General features: G+C 48.4%; 1 protein-coding gene across 7 annotated transcripts in view; it reads right to left on the bottom strand.

The window, feature by feature from the left end:
• Positions 1-3,194: 3,194 nt before the first annotated feature.
• WBP1L (WW domain binding protein 1 like) overlaps positions 3,195-24,321 on the bottom strand; it is a 60,539-nt gene continuing 39,412 nt past the window's right edge. For 5 of the 7 annotated variants that reach the window (XM_075423638.1, XM_075423636.1, XM_075423639.1 and 2 more), the window contains 3 exons: positions 17,959-18,061; positions 6,973-7,134; positions 3,195-5,520 (listed from right to left, as the gene is read on the bottom strand). In XM_075423638.1, the coding sequence (XP_075279753.1) occupies positions 4,787-5,520; positions 6,973-7,134; positions 17,959-18,061 (999 nt within the window). In that variant the 3' untranslated portion in view covers positions 3,195-4,786. The remainder of the gene's footprint in view (positions 5,521-6,972; positions 7,135-17,958; positions 18,062-24,321) is intronic. The other 2 variants (XM_075423637.1, XM_075423634.1) reach the window with 1 other exon arrangement.

The following is a 24,321-nucleotide window of genomic DNA, read 5'->3' as shown; positions in this document are numbered from 1 at the left end:
TTTCTGGTTCTCTGTTACTTGACCTCTTAATATTTAACCAAACAGCAGCATGGCTATGGCTCAGGGCACCCGGAGGGAAGCAGCCGGGATGGAGGCGAAAGCCCCACACAACCCTGGTGTGATGCAACACCCGCAGCCCTGCACGCTCCCACATTTTCTCCCTTTGCTGTTTCCCCCTGCCCTCTCTCTTGGTAGCAGGCACAAAAATGGACATAAAACCTCCCCACCACTGAACTTTCTACTCCATATGTCAAAGTGTCTGTTTTCTTGCAAGCCACCAATGCTGCATCTTCACCAAGGCTCCCCACTGCACCTCATCTACTGCCAAATGGGTCCCATCAGCCCATGGCACGGCAAGGGGACGATGCAGGCAATGTGCTCGCAGCCCGGCACAGCACCGGGAGCATCTTCCCTCCTCCAAGTCCATTCCCGTGGGGGCTCCTGCCAGCCTGGCCCTTCTCCTGCCCCGCGTCCCGTCCCCAGCAGCACACGATAGCAGGGCGGCTCCTCTCCAGTCTCCTGCAGTCACCAGCAACCGCAGCATCCCAGTGCCTCCAGGACCATCAGCTGGGGACCTCCAGCACCTCCGTGCCCCCCCCCCCGCTGAGGCACTGCATCTGCTCTTGGTGAGGGGAGGGATCTTCTCCTTGCCAGGGTCAGCATCGGGCTGGCACCTCGCACACACGTTGCCATTGCCAAGGGGCTCGCAGCAAGTGCTGGAGGCCAGCATGTGCCTTGGGGCAGAAACGGGGACTTTGGGAGTGAGGATGTTTCTAAACCGGAGGACGCCTCCAGCTGCAGACACACGCACAAAGCTGACGCTCCGGCTGGGTTTCCACACTCGCCAGGGCTGGCACACGCCGTCCCCGGGCCTGGAGACCCGCCACCAGCCGCAAACCCCATCACGCCGAGCCCGGCCCTGCCGCGGGCGTCTCGCCTCTTCCCAACGGGCCGACCGGGAGAAGACGCTGCCGCGGGGTGTTCCGTGCCCAGCACCCGCCGCCCCGCACCCTGAGAGCTGGCAAACGGCCGCCGGCATGGCTGCTCCCGCTCTGGGAGCGGGCAGAGACGCTGCTGAAATCACCCCGCTGGCAGTTGCGTCCAGACAGCTGCTCCGGGGCCGTGCTGCTGCGCCCAAACCCCCGACCCCTCCGGAGAGCTGCACCAGGGCTGCTGGGGCCGGGCAGCCCCTTCCCTCCTCCCTCCCACCCCGCGCCCCCGGCAGAAGCCAGGGTCCCCCGAGACCCAGGACACGCAAACCCACCACCCTGGACGAGCCCCTTGGCTTTGTTCAGACCCGGCACTGGGCAGCCCGGCAACCCAAAAGCCGGGGGGATGAGGCGGCCATGCCCACTGGGGAGCCGATGGGGACACCTCGACATCCGCCACCAGGTCTGGGCCTGCCAAGCGTCAGCAACTGCTGGGAATGCCGAGGCTGTGGCCGAAGTCACCCTGCTGCTGTCACAGCCCCTGCCCTCCCTCTGGGGTCGCTCGGGGTCTGCGCCCGGGGGGAGCCAGGGCAGGAGGGAGCGGTGCTGCAGGGCTCGGGGGGCAGTGGGGGGAACCAGCGGCTCCGTCTCCCTGCGGCCGAGGGTGTCTGCAAGAGAAGACCCAGTGGTGGCGGAAAGGACGAAGCTTTTCCATTCAGGGCTGCTCCCACGCTGCACCCCAGGTACCCCACGAATAGGGGGGAGGGGGGGACCTCCCGGGGCTGCGCGGCACAGGGAGGGTGGGCGAGGGCCGGGAGGCAGCACGTTGCGGGGAGAGGCTGGCGGACATAACCCCCGGAGCAGGACCATGCCCCGGTGCCCTGCCAAGCCTCGCTGGGTGTGGGTCATGGCGGGATGAGCCCGCAGCCCCCATCGCCCGCAGCCCCCATGGCCCAGGGCGGTCACTGCAGCCTGCTGGCTTTGCTTCTGTCCCGGCGGCTCGCTGGGGTTTCTTGGCCCAGGAAGCTCCGACGGCTCTGTGTAAGGAGCAGCCTGACTGCGCCTCGGCCTTCCCAGCCTCGAGCCAGGCTGCTGGCGAGCACCAAGACACATGACCCGCTCCTCCTCCTCCTCCATCTTCAGCCAACACCCATGCACTGGGCTGTACCAACACACGACGACATGGCGCAGGCTTTCCACAGATACACGCGAGGATCAAGTACCTTTCTAAAGCTCTAGAGCTGGAGCTCTGGGAGTCCTCTGCCTGCCCGTGTTTTCTCCCAAGGAGGCACCAAGAGCTCACCTGTGTCCTGCCCTGCACCACTCCTCGTCCCCACGACAGCTGCCCCTGGTCCAGGTCCAAAAGCCTGGAGTGTTGAGCGCCACACTGGTAGCCATGCTCCTCCCGAGGAACACGAGCGTAAGAGACATGGTTTGTACGCTCTTTCTGTCTTCATGGTCTTTAAACACCTGGGAAACCTCCAGCAGCCATGAAACAGGCACACCCACTGCTTCTTCCTGACTTTTCAAGATTGGAAACCCCAGCTCAGCTTACTGGTACTCACCTCTATGTCCAGAGAAGAAGTGGGGGGGTTCCCCCGCCTTTAGCGGGATGGCAGGAAAGCAAACAGGGGAGATTTTTGCCTTACGCCAGCAGAAATGTTGGCAGAGGGTCTCCCGCTGGCACGGGGCCGTCCCCAGGATTTACAGCAGTAAAATCCCACTCCATGAGGACTGATGTGCTTTTTTAGCTTCCCCTGCGGTGCGAACACCAAAGCCAGGTGCCAATTCGTACAGAATTCCTCGGGGTGGCACCAGGGATCTGTAATTCTCTTCTCCAAAGGCGAAGCGGTCAGTGAGCACAGCTGGACGTGGCCGCCCGGTGCTGGGGCACACACAGCCCCTCTGTTACCACTCACCTGCTCCAGGCGCCCGGGAACGAGGTCTCCTGAATCCAAACCAAAGTCCTTCACTCTTAAGAGCACCCTGAGACACAAGCTGAAGAGCCATCTTCGTCAGCTCCTCTGATGGAAGAGAAAGGCTGCGACGGGCAAAGGAGCGAGCTCTTCCCAGACGCTGCCCTTCCGTGAGTCAATGCTGCTCTCCTCAAACGTGCGGGTAACACGCGGAAGCGAACGCCACGCGCCTCGCTCAGCCGTCTGTGCCCAGCACAGCGTGACGGCATCCAGGCAAAAAGCCCAAACACACCCACAAATAAAGACAAACCTTGTTCTTAACTGACCAAATGATACACATACACGTGGGCAAGTTATCAGAAAAGGCATTATATTTTGGTTTCCACCTTATTTAAAACTGATTTTGGTTTTCAATCAATCAACTCTGAACATGTCCAAGTTCGGTTTTCAATTTTTTTTTTTCCCCCCATAACAGTAATGATCTGCACGACCATAATTATAAAAGGGACGGGGAGAAAACCCGAGAACAAGACACACAGTCTGCACTGTGCTCTCTTCCACACGAGCACTCCAGGGAATGTTAGTTTCAGCTCTTCGTGTTTTTTTTTTCTTTTCCTTCGGGTTGTTACTAACAAAATCTCTACCGTTTATTAAAGCAAAGCTACAGTAAATTTTCTTGCAGTCTTACAGCAGGTTTTCATATTACCAGTAGGACTCGCATGCATGGATTGCAGTCACACACACACGCTCACAGACATTATACAGTAGCCAGTTGCCACCATAAAAAAAAAAAGAAGAAGAAAACAGACATTCACTTGTTTTAAGTGGTCAACATTAGAATCGCACCAAACTTCTGGATCAAAAAGAAAAAAAAAATACTGCACACGTCTTCCACGTCTACATGGTAAGTCATTCCTTCGCAACGGACGGAGCTCTCATCTCCATTTGTTCAACATGCATTGCAGAAGCTTGAAGGCACGCTGGCCAAAGAGAGCCCTGTTCTTTTTTTGCCATCTTAACTCGAGTGTGCTGCTCTCGGCGTGCAAAAAAAGGAAAAAAATAAAGCCAAGCCCTTTTGCAGCACACCGGGAAAAGGTCATTCGGAGACCACAGTACTTGGAAGGCAGCCCAGCTGCCTGGATTCTACTTCTAACTGTGCTCTTGGAGGCATTGAAGGAATAAGCTCGTCCTTAAAAATGACATACAAAGGCAAATTTTTGCAAACCCTTTCTTTTCCAACTGCTTGCGGTAGACTAACACTCCTTCTGGAAGAAACTGGTTCTTCAGTCACCAGCTTCAAGTGGGAAATTTCCTACCTGCTGTCTTAAACACTGAAGCACCAGAGATTATAGGGCTGATGTGTTCAGGCATTCATCAGCTTCGAGAAAACTTATCACCAAAAAAAAAAAAAAAAAAAGAGAGACAAGAAAAGAAATCCCCAATGCCTCAAGAGCACTATATCAAACCAGAACTCTTGGGCTACTGACTGCCGGCACTGTCAGAAGCTGCTTGCTTCTGGGAAGACACCTGGAGGTTGCAGCCTTATGGTGATTTCGTATCCTCCCAGGGTGAGATTTGCTGAGCTTTACTGATTGCGAGATAAAGCAGTGTTCTGGAAAACTAAAACCAACAAACTCATAATAACCATCACCAAAATCACCATTGGAAAAGTTCCATTCGTTAGAAGGTCTCATTGAGAAACACCAGTCCCTGCCCCACGGAGCAGGACGGACACGATTAACAAAACCCAGAGCGACCTGTCCCCCGCAAGCCAGGCCTTCGGGGCTTACTCCCCGAATTATATTGGAGGGGGAGAAAGAAAAAATAAACTAAAAAAAAGAAAGTTCTATCACCTTTTCCTCCTGTTAAAGTTTTAATCCTGTTATTTCACTTTTATTTCTGTGTTGTTTTTCCCCCGATTCTCCCTTCTGCTCTGCCACCTTAGCTGGGGGAGTTACTGGTACGAGAGTTTGGAGAGTCCTGCTCATTTATTGTGTTCAAGAGTACACACACCGGCTGCCGGGGCAGGTGGTGGTGGTTGTGTTCGCGGTGCTGCTCTTCCGCAGCGTTAAAAAGCCCTTCCTCCTCGTCCCCATGCGGGCGGCCGCTGCAGCTGTCGCAGAAGTCCAGGGGCCCGTCCAGAGCATCGTCAATGAGCCCGTCCAACTCCTTGAGGTCGTCGTCGTGATGGCCCCGGTTGCATACGCAGACTTCGATGCCTGAGTCGCCGGTGAAACGGCGCTGCCTGCCCGGCGTCTTGTCCTTGGCGTCAGGAATGGCGCTGCTCTGCTCCAAGCTCTCAGAGCTGTAACCTTTCAGCAGTCCCTCCTTGCACTCTGTATCCTTCTCAGGACCGGCCCTCTCCACGAGCTCGGCTCCCGTGCTGGTACCGCTAGGCTCGACGCTTTGCATTTTGGTAACTGCTCGCTCGACCAGTGTGGCAGTGGAGGGCTCGGGGTCCCTGAGGCCGAGGGACCCGGTGCCGTCAGTACTGCTGTTATTGCCGCTGGGCGCTGCCGAGCTGCTCTGTGCCAGGTTTCTTGGCGTGTCCGGGACTGTGCTACTGCTGCCTGCTGGGACGCACTGCTGATGTAAGGCACTGTATGGTGGCGGGGGAGTCGGCGGTCGGTTCACCACTTCCTCGTAGGGAGGTAGTAAATAATTTGGCAAAAACCCTAAAAGCGGGAGGCAAGGAGGAGAAGTTATTTCATGAACAGCTTATCTCAGGAAAGGAGTCAGCAATACAGGCCAGTATGTTGCCTGTCCCCTGCCAGCACCTTCCCACCAAACAGCTCAATGGGCTCTGCAAGCGGTGCCAGGACCTGGCCCAAATGAGACATGCCACGTTTCTGAGAAGCAGCCATTGTGGCACAGGAGGACACCATTACAGGAGACAGACACAGCTGGGAACAGCAGCCTGATCTCCTGGCTCTCAAGTTTATGCTTCAGGCTAACAGGTGAACCCCCCCGCCCCAGCCCTGTACCCCAGTACAGCCCCATGAACCACACCAAGGGATGGCCCACGTTGGCTGGAGGTAACCTGTGAGGTAACTCGCCAGCCCTCTCCAACACTGGCTTCTCAGCCGAGTTTCCGCTTTCAAGAGCGAAGATCTCGTCCCACAGAGCTTTGTGCAGATATGAAGAGACACGAGCAGCTGCGAGGAACTGAGGATCCTGGCTTTTGGTTATTGTTTTAATGCTGGATGCAGATTTTCTGGTGCTGTCAGAATAAATTGGCAGTACTGGCAAGAGAGTTTGGTTTATTGTACTTACAGCCCCTCAAATCTATCAAAGATTTTGTTTATTTCTTAAGGGGCATAAAATAATCTATATAGACAGAACAGACTTAAGCACTGGAACCATTTAAAGACAGCACTGCAGTTTTCCAGGTGCAATTGCGTATCCCTGGGGCTGGGGAGGAAAGCGCTGCTGGGGATTATTTCTGAGGTGACCGCAAGTGTTTTAGGAGAAAAGCACGTTCATACATGCAATTTAGCCGTCCACTACAGGAAACTTAGTTGTGGAACCTCCAGTCAAAAGGCCGAGACTTGCTCTTCTAGCAGAGTGTAGCAGGGCACGAAGGAGAGCACAAGGCGATTGTGCTTGCCCTGAGCCATGGGCAACAGCTCCTTTGTGCGAGCTCCTAGGGCTGCTCACCAGCAGCGTCATCTGGGAACTGCAGCACAGGGCGGGAGCCAGCATGGTCCCTGCGGAGGCACCACTTCCACCCAGCCTGTGGAACCGAATTTCGTGGAGCCGCTTCGCACATCTCAGTCCCACCAGCAGCAAGTTCAGGCTGGAAAGGAGGAGCATCCACAAAGTCCTGAACAAGACATTTTAAGAACCTTCCCAGAAAAACACACAGGGAATCACCACACTCACAGAGGCAAATCATGGTGGGTGTGAAGGGGCTGTAGCCGGTGTGGTTCAACTCCAGACTCAAGAGGGCTCAAATGCTTCCAGGAGCTGGAACATGCCATCTCCTCTCTACAAGCCAAGGTTAGGCAGCAAAGCTGCCTCCCGCCTCTTGCTGAGCCCAACCACTGCTCCCCGCTTCCACCCAACACGGGAAACTCACTGCTGCCCTGCTCCCCATCACCTCCAGGAAAAATGGCATAGGTACATACGGAAATAAAACGGCAGGGCTGAGTAGTTATGGGCTTCCCGGTAAGCGATCAGGTTGATCTCGTGTTGCCGCTGCTGGGCCTGCAGACGATGCTTGGTGCGTCGGTGATGGCAAACACAACAGCAGCTGAGGATGATGATGATGGTCCACACCAGCCAAAACCCTGCAGCCGGTGAGAGCAAGCGTTAGCCACAGTGCAGGGGCCACATCCAACCCCAGCAAACCCCATGAAGGCGATGGAGAAGACCATCGGAAAGCCTGGATCTGAACCCCGCGCTGCTCTAAAGGCAGAAATACGCGGTGTGCCAGGAGGCTTTGACACGACCTGCCTGCATGGGCGACTGCTTCTCTGGGAGCCTTGACCAAATCTGGCAACTCCGAACGCGCTTTGGTGTGATGTGGAGTGTGTTCAATAGGCACAACTCTTGAGGAGAACGAAACACAGAGACAGGGCTAAGCTCCGCTCCCCATCTCTCCCGCCCCTTGGATACAACTTCTTCTAGCCAAAAATATGAGCAGAGCTGTGAATAGCATTGAACTTGTCTCCCACAGCCACTCTGGTTTGAAAATAACAATCAAGACACAAAAGACACTCTGCAAATTGACCACAGAAGAACAGAAAAACCCCAAGCACTATGTTTTCCTTTTGTTTGCACTGCTCTTTAATTTCCAGCCCAAATCCTTCGATGTTATGCTTAACAAACACACAGTCTTTTTACATAAACGTCTCAAAATATTTTTAAAACTTACTTTTGTATTCAATGTCTTAAATTATCCAAAGTTAAATTAAACTAGCCCCCCACTCCGAATCCTTGAGAAATCTAACTTCTGCTCCGTGTGTGGTCATGGCTGCTTTCTGTGCACTTTCGTACCGTACGTTCACTGCTCCTTAAAAGGGAATTTTAAAAGAGCACTTCCTGAATTTCCTCCACTCCCTCCAACATGTCAAATAACCCCTCCTTTCCGTAAATCCCCCTTCACGCTTGCATGCGCTAGAAAAACATTTCCGAGGGACACTTCAAAGATCTACAACGTTTACTCCTGATGAGACTTCTGCCTCCTGCAACTCCTGCCCACAGCTCTACAGACACCTCTGAGGCAGGTAACCTCTCTTTTTTAAGCTCCATTTTTGCAGCTAAGGATACCAGGAGTGCTCTCCCTTTAGGAATACACAGAGCTGGCAACCACTTCTCAGCAGAGATCACACCACCATTTATCTTTCTGCAAGACCTCTGCCACTCCTCATTATTCTCAAACAGACAAAACGAAGACTCCTAGTGCTACAGCCCATCTTCAGCACAGCCATTCTGCCCCGTGAGATCAAACCGCTTTCTTCTCTCCCGTAAAAGCCCCTCGTCCCACTTCCACAATACCTTGACGTTTTCAGCCTCCCCTGCCGAGTTAGAGATTTTTCCTCTGCTAAGAGCTGGGTGGGGAAAGGTGAACAGTTTAGGAATGTGAAGAATGAGAGGAGTATTGCTCTGGCTCGGACAAAGTGCAATCGACCCGTATCACAGATCTCAGAACCCTGCACGGGGCTGTTTGCAGGTGAACTGGGTTGGCCGTATCGTGCCTCCAAGCATTTTCAGGAGGGACTTTCACCTCCCCGTGTTGTAACCCAATTTCTCCATGTATTTGGGCACAGCAAACCGAAATCTCTCGTGCCTTGCGCAACCAATTTCCCTAATGGACTGGATTCCACCTTATACCCAAACTTATCAAAACCTGCTATCAAATGAAGGTGTTACATGCTCCATATTTTATTTTTCTTGGCTGGAAATCAAGGTTCCTAGGCAGTTTTGCTAGCCAGCCTGCTCAGCTGTACCACAAAGGGCAAAGAGAAGACTGTGATCTTTGCTCCAGAGAAGCAAAGGACAAAGCACTCGAGCTGCCCTTTGCAATTCCTTCAAACCAAGCTGAGAAGGTGTCCACTGCTCTCCAAACCTCCTTCTGTTTCTAAAAAAAGCCTTTTTATATGAACAAAAGGGATTGGTCTAGTCCACCCTTCCCTCCAAAGCCAGGTATTTGCAACCACTGTCTCACAGTTTGAAGAATCCCATCAACACACTTTTTCTTGCTAAGAGAAGGTCCCTTGGCTCTTGCTTGCTGAGGAAGCAAGAACACACTCATCAAAACCAGGTCACTGGCACCACACACCACCATGCACTGAAGCAGGCCTGCAGTTCATATTCCAAGTACTCCTTATTTTCACAGGGCAGTACGTGTTCACGCATTCAAAAACAATGGAAAATTACACCCAGCTATCCAGGGATTTTAGCTACAGTTGTGAAAACAGATGCTTTTTTAACACATTTGATCATGTCCTTTCCCAAGGACTCCAGATGCAATGGTAGGAAGCAGCACTTAGTTAGTTAAGATGTCCTGGAGAACTGCCACTGTTAAGCAATCTCAGCTGTAGCAGCCGAATTTCTCTGCAGGGAATAACTGCTCCCACCCAAGCCTGCATCCAGCAGATTAAAAAAGTAGTTCTTTAGAAAACTTCTCTACCCATTCCAAAGAAATCCCAAAGTGCTTTGCAGACAAACCGATGCACAAGCTCAGAACTGAGGTCAAAGCAAGCTCAGCCATTCCTGGGAAGACTCACGGCAACCTTGTAAACAACAGGCAGTAACAACACACAACGGTTTAGGGTAATACATTAATGCTGGATCCTACTAAAACCGCAGGTGGCATTTTAAGTAAACAGACCATAATTGACTGGATTGCAATCTGGCCACGGTGCCAGGAACACCACCTCCATTCTCATGCAAAGGGTCTATGCACGCTTGCAACCACAACTGCATGAGATCTGTCGTTTTCACGGGAATTTCCAGAAAAAAGAACCCACTAATGCCATGTTATTGCCTGGTTTCATTAACCACTGACACTTCCTAGAGCTCCTAGGAATTACTCAACCCCTGACTCAGCACATGCCCAAGGACTCGCCTGGATGATCACAGGAGGTCAGCAGCCATTTGCTGGCCTGGCTTCTGGCATCCTCTCTAGCAGCTTTGCCCCCACCTTGTCACGCGACAGCCCATGGGGCTGAAATCCCCCCTCCGTGCAGGACGGGACACCCATGGGGGCCGAGGCACACAAGAGCCTCCTGGGCTGTCGCCTGAGCAGGGGTGCCAGCGTGGAGAGATGGAGCGGCTGCAGGCTGGTTGCAAGCCCAGCACGGTGTGGAGAGTCCAGGGCCTCCATAAAAGGCTCTACAACGTGCCCTAGCCAGAAGTTTGGGCACAGCTGCAATTTTGGCCACAGAACAGAAAAACTGTTAAAGCCTAGCAAAAATATAGTACAGTCATTTATTTGGAATAAAGCTATGCGTACAAGGCCAAGTGAAATTGTAAATATTATGTCTAAAAGTATGGAGTGCACAGTGAAGATGTCCAGGGCTGAGCTGTGCATTTGTACACCTGGTGATGCTTGGCTTCCAACCAGCAGTAGGGAGGTGAGCCGAGCAGAGCGCCGGCCCACGCACCCAGCGGCTCATTTGGCAGGACGGGAAGGAGGGGAATTTCAAATTCACCCAAAGACAACAGTACACGAGCAGGAAACGCGGAGGCTGAGCACAGTAGCAGTACACGCGAACACCTTGTTCATGGCAAAAGCATGTTCCGGCTCTGCCTCCTGCTGAAAATATGCGAGATGTGCAAAGGCAACAGAAGTTTGGCATTAAAAGGCCTCTAAAAGCCAAGTAGAACTGGGATTCTAGTTGCCTTCACTGCCCCAAAAGCCTTCCCTGTCCCAAAAAGCGTCCTGCATGCTCTTCAACACGGTCCTCCTTCCCAAATGGACATAAGCTGGTTTTCAACTGCACTGTTCTGAGCTATCACTGCAGTCGCTGAAGAAAGAGAAAAGGTTGGGCAACACTGGGCATCCTGAGCCAAGTTTGTCATTAAATATCTGATTTGAGAGAGAGTATTTCCCACTGCCAAGCTGGCACTGACCACCGGGAACAAAAGCTTGCAGCAACCTGAGGGCAACGTCACAGGCAGAGAGTGAGCAGGGTCTTTGGAAAAACAACCACTGAGGGACAGCATCAACAGAAGTGATGTACCAGTTCAGAGCTAAACACGCACTGGGGGACCAGTGGACCTGAAGACAATTTCAGGCTCACTCTCGGTTTACGGAAGAGTCAGAAGTTGAAACACTCTCTGGCCCAAAAAAGGCTAAGTCCTGAGAAACACTGCTATATTTTCTGTCATATTCACTGGTGATGCCAATGGGTGGATAATGATGCAACCAAAGGGTGAATCAGACACAGCCAAGGAGCTGAGTTTTGCTCAGAGATTTCCCTGCCAGAGCATCAAAGCTTTTCATAAAAACAAAAAAGAAGTACCAGCCTCTTACCCAGCATCAGACAGGCTCGGAGCTGTAAGCTCTATGTGAGCACCAAGCTCAGAGAGCCGGAACGGCAGCTGGGAACAGAATTAGCTCCCATGAAAGCCACCTCTTCTAACAAACAGAGGAAATACCCAAGAAAGAGAAGACTGCTACGTTTACAGCATCCTTGGGAAAGGGAGCCCTATATCACATGGTCACACACCAGCGATGTTTTCTACCAGCTGCGAAAGAACATGCCAGGCTTAAAGTTTCAAGAAAAACCTTTCTGAGAATCTGAGCATAGCCTTGCCCAAGCTTAAGAATAATTAAGAACAAAATAATTTAAGAATAAAAAAACTCAGAGCATCCCCTCCTCACGAAAAAGGGGGGAGCAGTGTTCAGTTTGGTGCTGTACTGTGTTTGCTGCCTGGGATGGTGCCATCAGCACTCCCTCTGAGGGAAGCTCCTTTTATCCTGTGCAAAATGGAAAACGCTTTCTGGAGCGTTCCAAGGGTAGGAACAGAGAAATCTGCCCTCAAGTTCACGGTAAACTTGGGCAAATGCCATCACTCTGTTGGCAGGAAGTCCCCTAAAAGCAAGCCAAAACATAATGCAAAGTGTTTTTGTGTCTGCCTGACAAGCATCTGGGTAATAGCTTTGGCTCCACGAGAGCTGGTTCTGAACAGAAGGAGAAGTGGGACAATTTCATTGACTAAAAATTTTTGTCCCAAATGGTGGCCTCACAGTCAGCCATGGCTGGAAAAAAATTGTCTTTCACAGGGCCAATGCCACCATCAAAAATAGGAGAGAGATTTACTTGGTACCACCACCCGGATGCACTTGGGCATAACAGTGTCCTTGGCACAGAGACCGCATTGTGCCCTGCCACTTCAGACACGAGCCTGTACGAGTCGACGCTGCTGCTCAAGAATGCCAGATGAAGGATCCAGGCCACAGGCCTATAAACATTTTAAGAAGGAAAAAAGAAAAGAGGCTGCTGAATGACGTGGTCCTCTCTTGCCTGTCTCTTCCATACCTCCTGCTGTCTCCTCCATCGCTTTTCATGCCAGCACAAAGTTGTGTGCAACTGTGCTTTGCACTGGTTTGAGGGAACCAGAGCAGGTTGAAACTCATCCGCCAAACACAACTGCAGCAAGAGAAAGCCTGTCACTTTCAGTGACAGTTTTATGTCAGTTTAAATCAGTGGAACCGCAGCCCCAGCCTGACCATGCTGCAGGAAAAAGTTACCGAGTATTTGTGGATTACGATGGCAAAAGTAAAAAGCTGAAGACAACATCTCCCAATTCCTGCTCACTTGTTCCCAGACCGGTAACTCAAGACAAAAGGAGATGGACGTTAACTGCAGCCAGTTTCTAGTTTTCAGAACAGCGTCCAGTGTACATGGTACACCCGCTGCCATGAGACAATATGGAAAAAGACACGTTTCAGAACAATCCCTTGCTTATCTTGCAAGAAGAGTCAACTTGAGGCAGTAAGTCTGCACACCTCTCTCCTGGGCAGGGAGCATTTGAAGAGCAATTGCTCCTGTGCTCCAGAAGACACTTTTGTAAGTCCAGTCAATTCCAGCTGACTTCTCCCTCGCAAGACATCTATGTTGGCAAAACACATGAACAATCGTCTAACAGAGATCAGCGGGGAACACCCAGCTGAGACCATGTCCAGAACGTCTAGGAATGAGATCTGCAGAACAGTCTGCACCAACAGATCTGGATATCTGGTGAGGAGCTTGGTTGGGGGTACAGGAGGCAGGGGGTGAAACAGCACCCGCAAGCTCTCTTGCATCTCCTTGCTGTTTCACACGGAGCAGGCGGAAGCTGGGCAAAGTCAGACGGTGCCAGACAGCCTGCCTTCTCCTTCGGATTTGTGAATTTTACTGAGCCACACAAAAACAAGCTTAAGATGGTTTCACTGTCTGGATTAGGCTACAAAAAGTACAATGAAATCAGAAAATAACTCGGTGTCTCTATTTATCCTGAGTTTCTGCATGGTTGTGACATCTGTTTTGTCTGCCCTATACTTTCAGTTAGGCTTTGCCATAGCAGGGTTATTGCTGAAGCACCAGCTGAGGAGTAACAGCAGCCAAAGGCAAAGTTTGATACACCTAGGACAGAGAAAGCAAGTACCACCATGCAGGAGGCTGCGTGAAAGGCAAGGAACAAGGCAAATCCCTCTGAAAAAGGACATGGTTATATCGAAGGATAAGGCAACACGGGCTGAGGAAGAAAACACGGGACTGATGTGTTGTTTGACTGAGGGCTTTGGAGACTGCAGCGAAGTCTTGGAAATTAATTCCTATTATAAAGCTGACCTGGAACACGTACGTGATACAGCAGTTGCTTTAGTTTTCACAGCTCACCGGACTCCTGCCAAAATTTTCTGGCAGCATGCTTTTTGGGGAAAAAAGCTGTCTAGAGATTCCAAGAGGAAGCGTGCAGAGATGAGCAAAATGTTCAAAATCAGCAAAACATCAACTGTACTGCCTGCAAACAGAACATTTTTTTCCTGTACAACCCTTCCACTAGGGCCCAAACAGTCCAGATCTTTTTTCTTTTTTTTTCTTTCAGAAACAGAGGGGCTCAGTATCACTGCTAAAGCAGCCAAAATGAAGCAAAAGAGGCACACCCGACATCTGAACACCCACTCAGTGCCAATGCTGGTTTGTTGTACACTACCTAAACAACCCAAGGCCAGCTAAGCCCTCCAGCTTTGAAATCCTACAACTGAGATCTTCTGCATGCAGTGGCCAGCTGCCTGTTTCCATGCTCCACAATTCCTGAAGCACAGCGTACTACTCTTCCAACCACACCACACAAAATACTTTCTACACCTTTGCTTGCTGTGTGCATACCCTCTAGAATCGTCTAAATTCATGCTGGTCTTTAATAGGCAAGGAGAGACACAAGGATGGATGTCAGGAGATCTGGATTTGGTTTTCAGTCCACATTTTACACTTAAACCTGGGAAAATCCAGAACATCTGAGCCTTAATTCCTAACCTGCAAAACATGGGTACTGCATTTCTCAATTACCTTCTCTATTGTATTTTGAAAAGTGGTATTTTGGAACATTTAAGCAATGAGACATCTGTCAGGACTGGATAAAGGCCAACACTGGAAAACTCCAGCAAATTACAGTAATATCATAACAGACCCAAATAAAAAACATTAGCAAGCAAAATCCAGTGGCTGCTGCCATTCTCCCAAGACCACAAACTCCCCCTTGGGGACCACAAGCCATCTGAGGAGCCCAAAGAAATTGTCAGGCTAAAATGTTGAACCAGCTCAACCACCATTCAAACACACACCTTTCCCTGTGTGAGGAAATGCAACAGTAAAGCCCTTTCTTCCCTTTTACTTTTTATGATTCTATTCCAAGAAAATTAAAATACATACTGCACGTTTTTCCCCCATATTACGAGCTACCAAGCTTGAGCTAAGAACTAATTAGGCCTTTATATAGCTATTAGACCTATATATAAAAATCTGAATATCGTTTTATTATTTGGCAACATGGCACTATTTTTTTTTTTATTAAGAGATGGGTGGGGAATCTGAACCAGGCTGTTATCTAATTTTAAACACAGGCTGTCCACCTGCTTGGCATATCATGTTCTCCATTCCTCCACTCCACCCCTTAACAAAATAATACCTTGATTTTGCATCCTATTCCACTGCCCTCAAGGACTGGTTTATAATTACTGCAACTTTACTTGCTGTTTCAAAAGGCTGAGATCAGCCATTTTCAAAGACAAATCTCCCTCAAATTCTTAAACAGGGAAAAAGATCCTTTTTACAGGAAAAAAACTCCAAGTGGCAACAAGTCAGGATCACATTTCAGAAGGCATGTCCAGCAAAGACAGGCTAATTTTCTTTTCCATTTCAAATGCCACCCTCCTCTACTGCTTCTCCCCATAAAGCTGTGGTGGTAAATAAATCCAGGATTTAATTCAACAAGACTAGGAAGAAGATCTGTTTTCAGGTACACAATAGCACTGGTGGTCTGAGAAGGTCAAGAGGAGCAGAAACTTCTCAAGAGCTACTTCAGTACATGCATACACTGGCTAAAATCAAAACAATGAACAACCATGAAGCCATACTTAAAAAGTGCTGCTAACTTAACTGTTCATTAATCAAAAATTCTTAACTTTTAAAAAGCTAATCTATTCCCAAGCATGTAAAGCTGCTGCTCTCTACACCATTAGTTCACTGCTCTAGACTATTTACATATACTATCACTGCTATTCACGCGAAAGTCTGGTCTTAAGAGTGTCTCACCACACATACCTACCAAAGACATTCAACAATTCCTAGAGCTGCAGGTAAGTTCTGCAGCTGTGGTCGCAAGCTCTAGAATATGGGTCTTCTTAAATTTAAAGGACATGCCCCCCCCCCCCCCGCCCCATGTCTCCCCCCCAAGCCCAGAAACCTTTTTCTAACACACTTAGTGGCAAAGCAAGCTTTTAAAACATTAACCAATTTTAAATCAATGCTGGATGTTTGCCTGAATTTGCAGAAAGCCTAGAAGACTAGATCTCATGTTTGCATTATTCCCCTCATCTCAGCATGGTATATGATGCTCTCTGCAATGCAGAACGAATGTGAATCTCAACACCGAAACCCATTCCCCCCAAGGAACCATCCAGCAATGCGTGCCACTAATATGTTTATTCCATGATCACAGTGTGACCTGTGTGCTTGCCCTAGAAAGAAGCCTGAAATATTCTGCTTCCTTCTAACAAAATCTGGCTTTATCTTTCAAGAACTTTTATGACACAGTCAGGCACTGCCAAGTATAAAAGTCCATGCCATACTGAGAGCACAAAGACAGCTAAAGTGAAATCATTCCATCACAATGGCCGGCGGCTATTGTTCGGACTGTATTGTGTGCATGCAATTCAATTAAGCCTCTCTCTCCAGCTGTCCATGGAATAAACATGGCGACGGTGCAACGAGCTCCAGTGTGCAGCTGTACTCCATGCTGCTGCTCAATTTAGATCCTGCTTGCCACAAAGTCTGTAAGCCCTTGCATACATGCCTCTTCCTCTACATTCCCACCCACACAAATCCAAAACCGGGTCTGACCTTCCCCGCTTTGCTTTGCCCATGTGTCCCTGTATAGTCCGAACAAACTCCAGCCATCTGTCCTGCCTGTGTTGCCAACTGCCACAATCTGAACCAGGTAGTCCAAGGCAGCCACTCATTCATGCCTGTGTCTCAGCCTGCTAGGGTCCCCGGAGCTGCAGGCCTGGTCCTGAATCATTTCTTGAACTGTGTAGAGACTTCTGAAAATACAGCTGCTGTAAAAGGTCTGCAAGACATTCAAATCCAACCATTAGTATTGACGCAGCCAGCCACTACAGTCTGATGCCCAGTGTGTCTTGAAGGAGTCTATTAGAGTCCCGTTTAATTTACAACCACGTCCTCCATGCTTCAGTAGTTCATTTGAAAAGTAAAACCGTGTTTCTAGACTAAAGGGTGAAGTGTCAGCTACTCCTGTCCTCAGACCCAGGTTAAGCGACACTCTTTGTATGTATAATCCATTCACACACACACACACGCTACTTTGAGAAAGTGAAACTGCGGGCACAGCAGAGGGATCAAGCAGATAGCACAGTTGCGTAAAAGCTACAAGATACCATTGGGTGTGGTAAGACAGTATCTCCAGTCTCTAACGTGGGGGTACAATGTTCAGTTCCACATTTCCAAATTCTGGGAGCACAGACGCCTTCTCAGCCCAGGCTCCTGGCAGAACAACAGCATGTCAACATCCATGTTCAACCCTTTGTGCTCCTCCTCAAGAAAGGAAGACATCATCAGACCAGCACAATTCTAAAAACTTGCCTTTAAAATTCAGCATTTCTTACTTTCCTATCCTTCCAAGTTCCCATTTTTCCATGTATCTTTATGTGAGTTTTGCTGACCTGCTTTGAACTGCCTGCTGCTGTCTAAAGGGACTTAGCAGGTATATTCACTCAATCACTCACTAAAAACACGGGTAGTTTTAAATCCCAGCTTTTGGGAAAGAGGAGGTAAGAGGAACTGCAATGGGCAATGTCTGTTCCTCACAGACCACAGTATTCAGCCACTGTCAGCCCACAAGATTTGCCCAAGACCCGCTCCACCCAAGGAGCTGTGCTCCAAACACAATGCGTCCTGAAGAGAACAAACATCCTGGCCCCCTTCCTTGAAAGGACAGCTTTAAAAGGATAAATCAGATTTAAACTACCATTCTTGCAAAGAACTAAAACAATCACACAAAAGATACTGAATGAACTCTCTGTCTGAGTGGGTTAAACTCTAGTCTTGTGCATATTGGCATTTCTCCCTGAAGCTGGTTTTCTCACTCACATACAACGCTATTTTGAGTACCCTCAGTACTGCCCAAATCAGAGAGAAGACGAAACAACAAGAACGTGGCAAGACAACCCATCACTCCTCAAAAAACCCGCAATGCCCACCGTAACAACCCTATTTCCCTTGCCATGCCATGTCAACTCCGGTTTGTGCTGCAGTGAAATGCGATGGCAATGCATAACAAGGGCTGAATACAAAACCCCGTGGGACACCAGCCAGACCTGTAGTATGGTATGAGAGCCATGCAGATTAGGAAGGGAAGCCATACAAAACGGAAGGACTTACACCAGAGTTCATAGTAGTAGTTGCAACACTGGGATTGTCCACAACAGTGGCCCGTTTCACATATGTAACTTTGATTGTTGACACCCATGCAGGTTTCCTTGTCCTAAAATTAAACAGACACACTTTTAAGATGCTTTGTCAGTATCTTCCGTAAATGTAATCTTTTACTCAATGATCTGCAAGCATTTGAAAAATCACAAGTTATGGTCTTGGGAAACTCTAAGATACACAAAGAGGTTAAAATATAGCTAAGGATCACCAAAAAAGACAAAGGGCTGTTTGGAAGAAAACCCCGTATCTCCAAATTCATGAGTTACATTGCTTTAGCATCTAGTTAGCGCTGCCTTCTTATCATTCTTTTCCTTTTCCATTAAAAGTTATCACATTTTGGGAGCCAGGCATTCTCTTCAAGAAGAGATGTCATTGTTCCCCATTTTACACACTATCGCTGCGTTACTGGGGCTGAATGCTGAGTGGAGGAAATGCATTAATAAACAGAATATTATAATTTGAGAAAAGACTGCTTGGGTTCATTTAGATCTAAATGATAATTACAGCATGTTCCTGCGAGATTCCAATCTAAAATGATTCTTTCATAATTAGCCATGTGCTTTATGTAAGATCAGCATTCCTGTACAACTTCTTCCTGGAATAGCGAAGTAGTTCAGGAGCAGAGCCAAATCAGCTGTACTGTATCACCCAGCAGGTCCTCAGGACACTTAAGATGGAAAAGGACTACAAGTGTGAGGTCTCGGTTCCCCACGTGGTGCACCGCTTCACAGAAGTCTGTGTTTTCCTGCTAGTCTGAAAACATGGGTGGGAAAAAGTGCAAAACACAGGAAAACAGCAGCATTTTACAGGTTGTGGTTTGTGCATCCTCTAATAGGCTTTGGGGCAACCTGGAAGTTGGAAGACACTACGCATCTTCTCACAAAACAAACAGATCTTAATAAAAAACATTGATGTTTCAAACAAACCTGTAACAAAGTCTAAAATTTTCAGTTTCTTTCACTTAAAATTTATTATAATGGAAAAAAAAAGAAAAGTGTGGAGGTTTATACCAAAAGACATGCTGAAAGAATTCATTTTGTAAGTACCATCTTCCAAAAAAACCAAAATCACACCACCAAAAAACCCACCCCCCAGAAAACAAACAAAAAAGCCCAACAACACCCAGCAAGCAGGCTACAGGAACATGCATTGGTTGGTCCAAACACTTGCTGCACTGCACTGTTCCTCTATTTTATGTGAGTGCACCACAGCCACACGTCTCACAAGCCTCTACGGAGTCACCACATGCGCCAAAGACAAAGTCCATTTCAACCCATGGACCACCTCACTCAACAAGTCCTGTAAGGCAGCAGTTTCAATGCAGAAGAGTCCTGCACCAAGTTCTGAAGAAGACCCAGTCTATTTGCGGAGCTGGGGGAGCACCAGCACTCCCCACTACACAGAACCCGGTCAGACCCGTACCTCCCCAACACTGGGCCCGTGGGTCCCTCACCTGAGCACCCATTTTACAGCAGCAATTTAACTTTTAAAAGCAGAAGAACCTCCTACCTAATGTTCAATAGGAAAGACCCCACGCTGCATTTTTCTCCTAAGAAGTCACACCAACTTTTGAAAGGGTTTTGACTGTGTGAAGCACAGCTCAGCAAAGGCGACTCAGCATACGCTACACCACTTCCCCTCCTTCCACAGGCACCACGATTCGCACAAGAGGCTCTGAAACGCACCAGCGGGCCACCTCCTTAAAACTCATCCGCGGAGGCAACAAGCTGGAGGGGCACCCGCCTCCTGTTTCCAGGAAGAGAAGAACATTTTGCTGGACAGACCAGTCACGCTGCTTTTCTGCAGGTAGCTAAGGCAAACATTTTCTGTTCTTGTCCTGAGATGCCACATGCCAACAGCAGACACAACATTTTCCTACAGGGTGTTTTCCATCTCTAACTGCAGCGGCTGATAGCAACTTTTAGGAGACACTGTTGAACTGGCACAGCACTTTCTGCTTCAGGCATGCTATTCATTCCAAAAATTGTAATTTTAGTCAGCAAAAGAACAAGAAACAGGATGCATCTATTCTCTTATCTGTTCTTACCAGTTTATTTACACTTGTCCTCATTTTTGATGGCCTTGCAGAATTAATGCGACTGATGAACAGCATAGATTTTGGCCCTCGCACCAACAGAATTGAGAAATTAAGATCCCATTGCAAAACTGTAATCCTGTTGATAATGCACAAGCCAGAAAGTGACCAGCTGAGGTCTCTGGTCGTGACACATGAAGATCAATGCAATCTGTTGAACTAGCAAGTGAATCACGTGGAGCTGGTGACAAGAACAGAGTGCCACAGTGCCATTTCAGGAACTCCTCTGCATCACAAGACTGATCCGTCTGTGACCACCTGTGTTTACTCTCCAAAAATTTGTTCCATTCAGTGTTGTCTGCTTCAGTGAGTAGCAATACAGAACACATTGGTGTCTTTTGGCAGCAGCAACCTATCACAGCTTCAACATCACTGTGTTTTTCCCACTTAAGAACTCGCAGCAGTCCTGTTTGCAGAGACTTTCATCACGTTATCCTTTCATTTGAACTTCCTGACTCCCTCTTACCAACTTTCTTAGATTTGAAATGACCTTTCCACAATACCATATGCTCATGTGCAGGGTTGCTTCTTGTTAGCCCAGCTGCCCGAGGGGATAGGTGAACAGAAGATCCTCAGCAGCTAGGATGGTGTTCTGCAGGTTGCTCCTGCCTGCTTTTGGAGATCAAGTCTCAAGCAATATCCTGTTTTCCCATCTAAAGCAAAATTCAAATCTTACTGTCCGAAGCTTCCTTACACACTGACCAAGAGAAATCACCTTCCTTGCTAATGCGTAAGCGCTTGTACCTTTGAATAGTCTCACAGCTAGCTTTCAGCTCCCACAGTTCAGAAAGTCCAGGGTTTCAAAGTCCTTGCAGTGCTGGCCACCAGCCATGCTCCTCAAAGTCCACACAGCTCCTCTTGGAGCCTTTCTGCAGCCCTCTGCCAGCCCGGCCACCGATGGGTTTCTGGGAACATGGAGCCATCAGACTCAGTGCCACGTGTCAGACCCAGAACTGTCACCCTTGTTTCCAAACAGTTTCACAGAACCAAGGAATAATTTAGTCTGGAAAGGATCCCAGCAGGTCACATGGCTGACCCCTGCTCAGAGCACAGCCACCTCCAACGCTAGGTTACTGAACCCGGCACAGGGAAAGAGATAAAGGCAATAAATCCTCAGAAAAAGTCTGCTAAGCAAAGACTCCAGCACAAGCAGAGCATTGTTTTCGAATGTGTTACAGGTGTCTCCTTTGGATTGAGTGTTCCAGTCTCCTTTCTTTTCCCCACTTAAGCCAAGACTCATTTCTGTGAAAAGCTGAGCCTCCGTACTGTGTCTTGCACCATTTCGCCAGCCAAGGAAGACATTACGCACTGCCATCACTACAGGCCATGACAGAGACCGTGACATTTTTTGTTAGGACTACTGCCTACTGCCAAGCACTTCGACCAGGCTTCAATTTCTAATCAAATCCCAGCCCACATTTCTCATACCATCAGTGTTGTATTATTTCCACTTCCTTCTCCCATTCATTCTTTCTGTCAAACGGTAACTACTAAGACATATCAGCAATGCAGTTATCTACAGCCTAAATGACTCCTAGAAATGGTATCACACGTGCTTGTGCTCTGAAAGCACGCCATTTCCTCTTTCACACCACCAAGCATGGGCAAGGCACAGGACTGCAGGAGCAGTTTTATCGGTAAGAAAAGTTGGGGGGGGGGGGGGGGGGGGGGGCGGGGAATCTCGTAGAAGCAAAGTTGGAGCACTCACATTTTATTGACCTGCCTTTGATTCTGTTTTCCATTTCAAGTAGTGCTTGTGATGATAATTTTTAATCCATCTTAGCAGCATGGAGTTTTTATTTTACTACTACCAAGAGGTTTTGTTGGGTTTTTTAGGTAGTTTTATGAAAACAAGGGAGGGGGAGTGTTTCTTTTTGAAAGCACTTTCTTCCCCAGTAGCCAGTGGCTATCACATTCCAGTGCAGGCTTCCCTGATGAAGGACAGTCTTGTTTTCTTGTTGTCCAGGCAAGCACATCACTCCCCGCCAGCCTTTGTTCAGCTGGCTGTAGACGCCTCCAGACAGGATTACTAAGCAGTATCTACACAAGTCTGCTCTCAAAGAGCACTCGACTCCAGTAGAGCAGAGTATTCCTATTTCGCAACTAAGAAGCCTGAACACGTCATCCGTTATCTCCCACCTGCAAAGCCTAGGAGATGTCCAGCGGATTTCAAGAGATTTGCTGTGTACTGTAAAGCAGCACGTACTCTAGGCTGCATGTTCATCGCTGCCTCCTTGGCATCATCCTAAGAGCTAATGCAGATCTGAGAAACTGGACTCACTGGATCCCTGACTCGTGCTCCAAAGTCGGGAGCTTTCAGGAGGTCTCTGCAGTCCTGGAATGTTTCCTCTCCCCATCCAGTCCAGCAGAGGCCATTTTTTAAATCTGGTGCAGGCTCTTTCTCATGAAACCAGCTGAGTTGGGAAGACCTCATCTTCATGTGCTTGGAGAGTCTCTTCATATTTTAGATGTGGCATTTTGGATTAGTTTTCACTTGTCATAAACTTTATAAAGCAACTTTGTTTGAATAAAAATAAGATGTTTTTCTTACTTATTTTCTTGTTGACATTTGGTATTTGTGATAAACCCACAACCATACTGGCAACTCTGCCAGTAGCATACTTTTGCTGTCAAGTGCTTTTACAAATAATCCTTAAAATATCCAGCAGTGGTAGGTATAAGAGAACTCATGGCAGTGCCATATGTTGTCACATCTGAAGCTACAGAAAACATTAACGTCAGTGCCAGGGAAAAAAGCCAATTACTCTCTCCACCTTCCAGTTTAGTATTGGACCTTTGCTGGAGGTCTACGTGACAAATTAAAGGTCAAACTCTGGGGCATGATCAAGACAGGAGGCATTCATGGAGGTCTGCAGGTTGCCCGAACTGCCTCTTGCTGCATGAAAGGATGGAATCAGACCTCCTTATCCTACCTTTGCAAAAGTTTTCAGTACTAAATGGTTGGGTTTAATGCCCGTAAATCTGTTAGGATTTATTGCTTCTGAAGCCAATGTAGGAAATGGAGGGAAATGAGAACTGACTGACAGTGGCGTACCACTACAATGAAAGGATCAAGGTGCTCCACACTTTTCTACTCTCAAAAGTCAGCAGTTAACCTGGGAACATTGTTGCTATGTCAAAAAGGAGAAAGATGAAGATGAGCCAATTCCAGACCAGTGTGGCTGATTTCCAAGCTGAAAATTAATATGTGCAACTGCAGCAACAAACACCCACAGCCCACGCTCAGAAGCGCATAGTTGGCAGTGAACCACCTACAAAAGATGACTCCTCAGCTGGCATTAACCAGGTAACCAAAACCAGCAGTGGCTGGTATCATGGAGATCTAATAACCGTTTTAGCTTTTTGCTCTGTCTCCTCTTTCCGCGGAAATCTGGCCTCCATTACCTTAAGTATGAGCACCTTGCGTTTATATGGCCTCTAGGTGTCATTCAGCCTGCCAGAGTACTCATTCTAACCTTGGTAATACCCAGACACCCTGGAAAACACTTTGAAAGTGTGACTTGCATTTACTGGCAGCAGGTTACATGCCACTTGTCTCTTCTAGGATAGCCAGTTTTCTAGACCTAATTTCCTGTTCTCTCCAAACTTTGGTACAGCGTTTGTCAAGGCACTACACAGCAAATTACTATTTGAACTGGAAGAGATGGGGATTAATAACGGAATGACAGGGATGAGTGAGGAACTGAAAAACAGGCGTACAAACAGTGGGACACAGTGAAAGGCCCAGCAGCAGGCTGAAGGCAGACTGGCAAGTTGGCATCCACCGAAGGGGGAAGATACTGCTGGTTTTAACAGGACTCGGGCTCAACCTGCGATTGCTCCAGATCTTCTGGTTTCGCGGCTCTCATAGGGGACTTTGGTAATAAGCATCTATTTAATAACAGTAATAATAAAAAGCATCCTGATCTAGTTATTTCACTAATCTCATTAGTCGCAGGCAGCAGTCCCTTGCTTTCAGTACCCAGCCACACCCTCAACAACAAAGGAGGATGGACTTAAGCAAGTGACACAATCTTCAGAAAAATGTATTAAAAATATGTGTTTTGAGTAACTCACCATCAGTATTTGAACCATATGTATTATTTAAGCACACAGAGTAGCAGAATGGAAGTGATTGTCAGTATCTTAAATATGTTAGAAGCAACCAACAGGAAAAAAAAGCTGTATTTGAGACCCACCATTTATGAGCCACCACT

This window comes from Opisthocomus hoazin, chromosome 6 (genome assembly GCF_030867145.1).
Source record: "Opisthocomus hoazin isolate bOpiHoa1 chromosome 6, bOpiHoa1.hap1, whole genome shotgun sequence".
Taxonomy (NCBI): Eukaryota; Metazoa; Chordata; class Aves; order Opisthocomiformes; family Opisthocomidae; genus Opisthocomus; species Opisthocomus hoazin.
Note: the sequence above shows the minus strand (reverse complement) of the source record. Positions and strands in the feature narration are given on the sequence as shown.